Source organism: Primulina tabacum, chromosome 2 (genome assembly GCF_025594145.1).
Source record: "Primulina tabacum isolate GXHZ01 chromosome 2, ASM2559414v2, whole genome shotgun sequence".
Classification (NCBI taxonomy): Eukaryota; Viridiplantae; Streptophyta; class Magnoliopsida; order Lamiales; family Gesneriaceae; genus Primulina; species Primulina tabacum.
Window position 1 is genome coordinate 6,715,417 of NC_134551.1, and position 10,697 is coordinate 6,726,113.

Consider the following 10,697-nt stretch of genomic DNA (forward strand, 5'->3'; position numbering starts at 1 on the left):
CGTGGACAATCTACCAAGAAGATATATGTTATTTTTAACTAGATTTTTAATAATAATAAAATATATTTATCAAAGTTTAAAATCTAAATAACATATATATATTCAAATATAATTATATTTATATTTTTTAGACAAAATAAATAAATCAAAATAAACAATAATGTTATTAAAATAATATTTGTAGCAAAATTCAAAATCCAAATAATCATATATATATATATATATAACTAATAATAAAATTTTAAAAATAATTTTTTTAAAAGAAAATAATCAAATTTTGAAAAAGATAAAATAGAAAACTGAACATGTCACGAGTAGGGATAATATAACGCACCGTACCGAAAATCTTATACCGTACCGAAAATTCATACCGATATCGTACCGAAAATTTCGGCACATATAACTAGCATACCGATTATACTGAAATTATGCGGTATACCGAAATTTCGGTACGATATCGGCATATACCTTTTTATTTCGAAAAAAATTTACATTTTAAATTTTTTTATAAATTTATTGTTTTAAAATATTATATATTTCAAAATTTTTGTATACTTTTTCGGTATTTCGGTATATACCGAAATTTTCAAATTGCATACCGTTATCATACCGAAAAATTCGTTATTGTTATCATACCGTATCGAAATCTTCGGTATACCGAAAATTCGGTAAATTCGGCATTTTTTCGGTACGGTAATCTCGGTATACCGAAAATTCGATATTTTTTCCCATCCCTAGTCATGAGTTCGATTCGATTTTAATCAATTCCAACTTACATCCTAAAAGCTAAAAATATATCGTGTAAAATCAATTGCATTTAAATTTTGTGGTTTTTTTGCAATTTTGTGAGGGCGAAAAACAGAAATGCTATTTGGCCAAACTTTAAGTAAATCGAAAAGTAAGTGTCCTTACTTGTTACCACGTCCCCTTGGACAAATAATTAACCGTACCGAAACCACCACAATAGAACTGCTCAAAAGCAGAACGGGAGTCTCTCATTTCTCTCCACAATCCAAACCAAAAGTACGGCTTAGAGATTTGAAGGGAGATCGAAAGTGGAGGGAGTCCAAGTTAGAGCTAGATTCGTTACCTCTTAGCTTTCACAGGCTTGCAAAGACTCTTTTCTTTGTTGAATAGATTCGACTCTTTTGGCATTTTACCTGCACGTCAAGTGTTCGGGTCTGTGTTTCAGCGGAAGGAGATGCCGAGGCCTGGTCCAAGACCGTATGAGTGTGTGAAAAGGGCTTGGCATAGCGACAGACACCAACCCTTGAGAGGATTGATTATCCAGCAGATTTTCAGGTTCTGGGTTTTGTTCTGCTTGGGTTGATTTCCTTGTTTGTTTAGGTAAAAGTAAATAAAATTATTCCCTGTTTTTTTAGCAGGCTTGTGCATGAAAATCACTGTGGTGCAACCAAGAAAAATAGAGAATGGTTGGAGAAGCTGCCTATTGTGGTCTTGAAATCAGAGGAAATTATTTACTCCAAAGCCAATTCTGAGGTTCAGTTGTTTAGTTTTTCCTTTGATTCAATGCGGGTTGACTTGGATTTTTTTAAAAAAAATAAATTGGTGTTCAAATTCTGGTTTTTACCCGTGTTCATATGATGTTTTACTTTGGGTAGGCTGAGTATTCTAGTCTTGAAACGCTCTGGGACCGGGTTAATGAAGCCATTGATACGATCATTAGGAAAGAAGAGAGTACAGAGACTGGAGGGCTTTTGCCTCCTTGTGTTGAAGGTGCTCATCTTATTTGTTTTCTATGAACATTTTTGGATTTTAGTCACAGTTTCTTTTGATAGCGTTTTGCTTTTTTTTTTTATTCTTGATTATTGCTAGTTTAAATGGTTGTTAAAGTGGGATAGTGATATGTTCTGATATAAAATGAACTGTGTTGTTCAGCTGCACTTAATTTGGGATGTGTTCCAGTAAGAGCTTCGAGAAGCCAAAGGAACAATAACCCGAGATCTTACCTCCGACCCAGAAATCAAGAATCATTTGATTTGTCTCCAAATGTTTCAAATGAGAATGCCACTGAACACCATTCTATACAGATACCTACACAAACAGGCAATATCTCAATGTTCAAGAAACCGTCTAAAGTAGATTCTCCACGTTTAGTTTCAGAGTCTAACAAGTGTCTAACTTTAGATGCTAACAAAGGCATCGCTTCTTTATGCGAAAAACTTCCTGGTATCGGCAGTCATTGGTGTACTGAATTGGGATCTAACAATTTGGTCAACATGGATTCTATATATCCCTTATACTATGGTAACTTCAAACCAGAAGCTTCTCAGTTGGGCTTCCAAGAATCCCAAAAATCTGATGCTATAATCTTTGGCGTTCCTATTTTTTCTTCAGTTGCTAAACCTGCAGAAATTGGTAGCTTGCAAAATCTATTCCCTTGTGCTGCAGATTCAGGCGTTGCTCGAGGAACTTTGCTACCTGATCCGAAGGACATCAAGGGAAAGGAACCTCAAATAGGGTGTGACCTGTCCTTGAGATTGGGTCGGTTTTCAGGGTCAAACTCGAGCAGGGAAAACTTTCCTGGTTGTGGAACCGATAGCGTTGTTTGTAGAGTTTCTCAGGTCGAAAACCGGCCCAACTTTAAGGAGTTCCATTTCTTTCCTGTTGGATCTTCCTCGGCCTATGATCCATCCATGCTGCATAAAGGTAATTGGAATTATGAGGTTGAAAGTCCGAATGGGGAAGAAGTTTCTAGAAAGCGTAAGCTACTCGGTAGTGGAGATGCAGACCGTGAACTATGTTTTTGGTCACAAGATTATATTTCTAACCGGTTTGATGGTCAAATGAAAAGTTCAGGCTTGTAGACAATTGCTTCATTTTATGCGGCATGATTATTTTTTTTCGAGAGGAAAATGAAGTATTGCGAATGCATTATAGTTTTCTTGAGCCCTTTTTGTGACTCATCCTTTCAAGCTATAAACTATATAGTACTATTCTGAACTAGAGGGCCTAATTTTATAATATGAGCAGTTTTAAATCAATCTAGAAATTAATAACCATCGATGACGGCATATTGATGAACATGATGTAAGCTCACCATGTTTGCTTACATGGTTGCGTGTGATACTTAAGGTATTATTTCTTCAGACACTTAAATTCTCTGCTCGAATTGATAAATCTATATGCACCATTCATAAGATGGTATTATCTTCCTTTGTTCTTTTTTTTTTTTTTGGTTTGCTACTACAAGCTTCTTTGTTACCCCATATTGCTTGTTTTTAAAGTATTCGCGTTCTTAATCTAATTCGGGATGATGTTCAGTAATTGGCATGATATACCAGATCGAAAAACGCAATGACAAGGTTCCATTTCACGACAAGAACGGAAGTTCGTTAATAACTTCTGCAAATATGTTGTGAATGTAAAGATTGTTGCCTTCAATTATGCATGTTTGTTATCATTTCACTCGAATGATATTGTGCAGGAGGCAATCTATTACAAATTGGGACAATTTTCAAACAATTATTTTTGGTCGTTTGGATCTTCTGTGTGCTTTATAATAATTTAGAACAGATGATAGAAGAAGTCTGTGCAATGCCATGTGATCAATGCCAGGTTGGTGGTGACAATGGTGTTGTACAACTTGTATGTGATGTATCATATTCTTGAAGCTTTTGGGGCACTGTCTTTTTCTGCAAAATGGTTCAAAGAGAGGATGAAAACGGAAAGGGGGTGCTCTGGAAATTTTGGTCGGATCATTGACATTTAATATTTTATTTTTTGATAAATAATGAAAATGATAAAGAGGGGTTTACTTGCAACTAAAATGAACAAAATATTAATGAGAATTATATATAATGACTTTGGAGCGATTTATTAAATTTGTGGAGTCTACGAAAGGGCAGGATACAATGGGTCCTATCGAGGTTAAATTAAGTGGATTGTGATGTTTGATAACACATTAACACCAACATTGGTTACATTGAGGGACGGGACTGTCCAAAAAATAATTTCCATGGAGAGAGGCAGTGGTCCCTAGTAAGAATTCGTGCCATGCCTTGGGGGAAGGAAGACTTTTCCAATTCAATTAGTCATGCATGGGGCCGTATTCAATGCCCACTTCGTCTTCCCCTAACTTCGTCCCATTGTACCTTTGTTTTCCCATCCAAACAAAATCATGCTAGCCATATATCAGGCGATGCCGTGAAATTTTAATTTTTATCAATTACACTCACAATTTTTAATGATTGTTCATGGTGGATGATATATTTGTTAGAGTAGATGTCAAGAAATTAATTTGTGGTTTTAACTTTTTATTGATTCTCATGCAAAAACAATCTTTATTTTAATGATATTTTACGATTTTATTAATTTATCTGTATAACAATACAACTTGCATTTATGAAGTTTTTGAATATACTATAAGTACTATAAGATCTGTCTCGCAACGTAAGATCATGAAACTCATTAGAAAGTGTACATTATATTCTAAACAGTTTACTAGTGGAATCAGTCGCCTAAAATAATGATAATTGTCTTTTGAGCTAGAGACTAACATCTGTTATATAAGCATCATGTTTCATTGGTAAGGACATGAATATAATCATTCATATAGATAGATTATCGTATAATGATGCGCTGAACAACCCTCCCTTTGACTATCCAAGTAGTTGTTACTTATCGAGTTAAATAGTCCGTAATTATGATTATACATCATTAGTCCTTAGACCTGAGACAACGTAGAAGCTCTACGTACTAGCATGCACTTTGATCTGTTTATCGACTCTATTGAGAGTCATCAAATGACGAGATTGGGTACAGTTTCGAAATACATAGGAGCCAATCATTATAGTCAGGGATTCACCGTTTACCTATGGGTGAAGATATCATATGTGACCTGATGAATTAATAATACAAGAAATTTCTGGTCAGAGCAGGACATGTGCTTTAGAAAAATGTGTTTTCCTTATTACACATATCATGTCCATGTTATTACTCAAAGATACATAACATCATTATGAATTCATTTACAACTCTCGATATACTAATGGTTGCAGATTCGATTGATGAAAATTTTGATCTTCGAAATTTCAGTTTTCATTATAAAAACAAGATTTATACAATCAGTTCATCGATACCGTCTGATCGTCGATCATTATAATGGGTTTACAATTATTTATTTAGTAAATTTAGAATCTACTAATTAAATAATAATGTTAGTAGTTGTGACTAGTGATTCTCATTGAATATTTTAGAGAGGTCTAGAATTAAGTAAATAATAGTTATTTAATTTATGTCTATACATGTACATATGTGTATATGTATCTATAGATGCACGAGTATAAATATATATATATATATTTGCATTATCAATAGTTGATTTTGCAGGATATATACAACATGAGAATTTTAATTAACTAATGAAAACAGGTATGCTAAAGGGATTATGATTATGAATCCTAACATGAGCTGGATTCTTGATGTGATCAGAAATCAACATTTATAAATATTTCATTGAGTATCATATGAAATAACACAAGTTTTACACATAGATTTTGGCAGACATATCTCATTTCCTTTTTTAAATAAATTTCTACAACCTTATTTTTTCACAAAGAAAATTACGACCACTTCCACGGCCACTGCGCCGTTGGATTTCTGAAATTCCGACGATCCATTCTCGACCCAAAATTGTTTAAAATCTCTAGTTCGATTTAAACAAGAAATACAGTATTCGATCGCAGACTTGATTAGGCGATCAATAGAGAGAGACCTATTCGCGGGGATTTACAAGAAGAACCAACTACACTAATCTCGGACTGATTTCGTGTCCAGCGCTAAATATAGAAAAATAAACAGATGTAAATACCACTAGTTTTTTTCTTACATCAAAGGACTATCTAGTCCTGAAGGACAGAACCTATTTACTAAATTTAAATGAACTCTATAAATATTTCCGCTGCCCCCGTCTATTGACTTCCATATTTCGTCTACTACGCTAATTATCCACGACTTTCAATATACTTCATACTTTCCCTGTGTGCAAGGGGGATTTGAGATAAATAAATAAACTTGGTTAAATTCATCTATTTGTTAAAACAGGTGTGGCTTGAACGTACGATCAAAATTCTCTCGAGATTTTTTGTGCTCTCTTTGGAATGCAAAGTCGCACATTTTGAACCTGAATTCAAACATTTGCTTGATGAAATAAAACTTGATAATAAAATTTGCATCCAACGAGTAGAGGGAATTCAAAATTTAAGTCAAGCTCAAGATAATTTTTTTTGCAATAGGCCAAAAGAAAAAATAAAAGAAAATCCAAGACCGAGCACAACTAACATTTGGTTCGATTCAGTTCGTTGGTGCCCATACTATCAATGTGGTTCAGCCAAATATTCTTGAACGCATCTTCTAATTTGGGTACTATGGGATAGTTCTTTTTAGGTAAAGGGACAGCGGGCATGAGCCGGGCGACTGAGCCAGGAAGCTAGCCCTGAATAGGACTCTGTAAGCCCAAATTAGTTTGAGGATTTTCATATGGAGAAGCTGGAGATATATCAAACTTCACTGAGCTGAGGATCTTTTAGTGTTAAGTCCCCAACCCCTGGTCCAGTTACAATTAGTATCAAGGATCCGAACACAATGATCAAAGTATGTACAATAACTAGTGTGCTTCTGACTGAGTTTTCAAAAGTAAGCACGCGAGAGGAGGACAGCCACACGCACTCAGAACCAGCACTTCCCAAAAGGCAAATGCTGCTCCACCACAAGGCAAGTTTTAAACACACGCTCGGCGACTAGCCCACAACACTGAACATTTCTTACAACCTAAGTCTATGATTCTAACATGCTGTTCCGTTACTGCACGAAAAAATGTGTAGTGGATACAAACGTAGCTATAAACATGGATTCAGTGTTCTTCAATGTCTAGGTTGCGACAGAGACTGCAATTCAAAGAGGATTCAACTGAATAAAGAAAAGAACATTTGTCCTCAACAAGGCCCAGAAACCACCCGAATTCACCGTATACGTTTGGCAACAAAAATATAATGGAGAATTTGAAACAGGCAACCTATATATTTTTTATACATATATGAGAAAAAACAATTTTTTTTTATAGTGGTCATGGTAATTTTAAATCAAATCAATCAACATTTAAATCTTTCGAGATAAATTAATAAGACTAAGCAACAAAACAAATATTAAAATATACAAGCATGAGATGTGTTAAGACTCGAGAGGATGAATTATCCATTCAATTAACTAAGTTCAAGGTCTAAAATTCAGTATGCGTTAGTCGGACGCTAGACTAGCGCCTAGCGTCTAAGCCGCTTAGGCGAAGACTAGGCGGGGGACTGGGTGCTGATAGACGTGATAAAAAAAATTAAAAAAATTTTAGTTACTAGGTAAACTATTTTAGTTTTTGAGCATATTTGTAAGTCAATACATTAAACCCATTTGTAAGTTAATGAGCTTGTCACATTGACCGACCCACAATTGATTATATATTGGTACATTCCCTAACCCCAGATGAACCCATTTGTTTATAATGTTCTGGATCTGGCTCAAATCTCATCATGCCTAGAACGCTATTTTCCCTTCAAAATCTTGGAAACTCCGGAAGACCGCCACCGCAACAGTAATAACTAACATGTGCAATCGCTCTTACCCATACTACTTCCCCAGACTACCACCCTAAGGCCGCATAGGTTGGCCGACTAACAACTTTTTCGTACGGTCGGCCGGCGCCTGAGGCAAATTTTAGAATGCTGACTCAGTTGCCAAATTTGGCTCAAGAACCAAGCGCATTTGCTGGCAATAAGCTAACTCTATGTAACTTCAGTAACAGCACATCAAACGATTGATTCACAATTTTGTAGGATCCCTCGAGCAAAAGTTCGAAATAACATGAAATAATTTTCTAAAAACAGTTCCCAATCCGTAACATAATCCAGAGAAGATGTAATTTTGACAAGATCAAAGTGAAAAGATGAAATTAGCCAGGCAAAGAACATCAGAAACATAACCCAACGATTTATTTCAAATATCAAATTTGTACTGCTGAGATAATTAAAATGATCAGCAGATTATAATGTGTATACAGACAATGTAGTCATCTCTCTAGAGAAGTAAAAGATATTTAGAAACTAAAATCATGTGGACTCACACGAGAAATTGAAGTCATAATCTCAGAAGCAGAAGTATTACTGCGGACGTGATAGCAGAGATGGAGGAATAGGATCCAAACAACTTTCCTGCTTGAAACTCCTAAAGGATTGAAAGTTTGAAACAAACACAAAGTGGAAATGTAATCAGAAGGTCCGTAGAACAAACAAAACTAGAACAAAAGTAGCAGCCTTGAATTCAAAATTACACAAGTCAAGTGACAAACAGGCCAGTTTCAACTCAAATACCAAAATCCATTTACGATTGCTCATCGTTATGAGAAATGTATGGATTTTACACGAAATGTGTGACCATATAACATTTTATTGTACAAATATATGTGAACTTCTATCAACTGAATAATGACATGATGTGAACTAAACAATATATCTAACAAGGCAGCACCAAACTAGAAACCAATTTATTTGCTATACATTATTAAAATTAGTAATGCAATGACTCGTCATGAATAACAATTATTTCTATGTGCGTATCAAAATAAGTATTGCAAAAATCACACACCACAAAAAAATTGACAATATTTTAGGCAAAAAAAAAAAAGAAGAGAGGTTACAATACCTCAAGGGACGATCGAAACGAAACAGCAGATGAAGATGCAAGTCCAGGAAACCCAATATCATCAGAGATACTCCCATCAGCTTTAAACAGCCCATAGTATTTCTCAGAACCAGCACCAAGTTTAGAATCCTCATTAAATAAGGCAAATATGTATGCTTTCAACATCCTTCTTGGTCTAAGTGGAGTTCCTTTCCTCTTGGCAAGCCTCTTACGTAAGTTATAATTGTAAATCCGAGCATTGCTTTGTGTAGCAGCTGGTTCGCTTTGATCTCCATGTGAAGCCCAACCAGTTTCTGTAATTATAACTTCCATTTTTTTGAACCCTGCATCCTCTAAAGCAACATAAGCAGCATCAACCTGAGCATCAAGCATGTTGTCATAGTGAAGATTCGTTTTTTCATCATATATTCCCTTTGTTGCCTGAAATAGAGCATAATTTATGTCGATCGTATCTGGATTATAAGTATAAGCCAAGAAGGGATAAGCATTTAAACAGAACGGAGAGCCTATCTGAGAGAAAAACTCCAAGAGAGGTTTCATAAACTGTACAACACTCTCTTTAAAAATACACGAAGAGGGAGGATATGAATTCGTAAAAACAGCCTGAGAATGGGCAGTAGAAATCTGAACCACATCATCTATTCCAAGATTCTTAGAGGCATTGTACATATTTTTGACAGCACCTAATAAAGATCCGGAAAGGTCATTATCGTTTCCCAAAACTTCATTCCCAATTGCAATCCCAACAATGTGTGTTTCGGGTAGGAATGCCATAACATTTTCTTTGACCCAGGTTAGAGCATGATCAGCATGAGCACTCATATCTTTCACAATCCATTTGGTAGTCCTATTACCAACTCAAGCCCAGTACCTTTAAAGGCATTCAGAACACTATGATTGGCATCGTATATTCTGACATTCTTGATCTTTGCAGCTCTAAGCAGCGAAACCACTTGGTCGGGTGAAGGGATGTTGTCTGCCATTCTACCATAGTTTATTCCATAGGTTCCAGTAAATGCCGTTACAATTAATTTTTCTGAAAGAATAAAGTGATCATAAGAAGTATTAAAGAACCTGAAAATGACCCTTTAAATGAAAATTGCCCAAATTTTGTATAAGTACATGGTCTTTTGACCAACTAAACCATTTATATATGTATGTATGTATGTATGTATGTACGTAATTATGTATTGTGGAAGGACAGGACAAATTACTTTTGGGGGGTCAAACCACATGGTTAAACAGTGTAAAGAAGAGCAGGGGTTTGATTTTTCCATAATCAACACATAAAAGGACTACGAGAACCATGAGTATTACATCCCTGCAAGTTTGCGGGCCAATCAACATAAAATTCTTGAAGTTACTTGGCACCATATACTATGCAAACTCATTTTGGGGAAGCTTATGTAGTATACATACACATGTAACCATGTAGCAGTACAGGTGAATGCCAGAATACTCGATTTTTAACTTCAAAAATTGAAAACTATAAGCAGAAATTAAAATTCCAGTAGCTTAAAACATAAATTAACCCATCTTTCTTGGAAAAACGATCCAAAAGAGAAATCCAACTCAGAATAAATAGCAATTAACTCTAAGATCCCAGAAATCACGCAACCCAATGAAAAAAATACAGAGAGATGAAGAAAAACAAGTAGTTACCATTAGGCCGAGATAAGAAAATCAAGAACAAAAACGGAAGAATCCTCATCACATCCGCAAATTCTCCCAGTTCATTCACTATATAATAATTCTTGTAATTCTCTCTTACGTAGAAATCCCATCACCAACCCTCAAAACCTCTGCCCACATTTCATATATCAAAATATTAAGTACAGATGCTCCTCCAGATGGAAATTTATACGCAGAAACGGCTACGATGATGGCAGTATGGGCGGCTGTCTGAAGGGTGATTGGAGACGGGGTTTTGGCGGACGTCTTCTGAAGCTCATATTCAGTCACGAATGAACGAAGAAGCTTTCAAATTA

The 10,697-nt window shown here is 35.3% G+C and overlaps 1 protein-coding gene and 1 pseudogene across 1 annotated transcript; one reads left to right on the forward strand and one right to left on the reverse strand.

The window, feature by feature from the left end:
• Positions 1-909: 909 nt before the first annotated feature.
• On the forward strand, positions 910-3,005 carry LOC142528522 (uncharacterized). The gene is made up of 4 exons (XM_075633572.1): positions 910-1,302; positions 1,386-1,500; positions 1,623-1,737; positions 1,900-3,005. Exons 1-4 carry the CDS (start codon positions 1,202-1,204, stop codon positions 2,826-2,828), a joined length of 1,260 nt encoding a protein of 419 aa, XP_075489687.1. The 5' UTR covers positions 910-1,201; the 3' UTR covers positions 2,829-3,005.
• Positions 3,006-7,978: 4,973 nt separating this feature from the next.
• On the reverse strand, positions 7,979-10,697 carry LOC142528530 (glucan endo-1,3-beta-glucosidase 11-like; annotated as a pseudogene).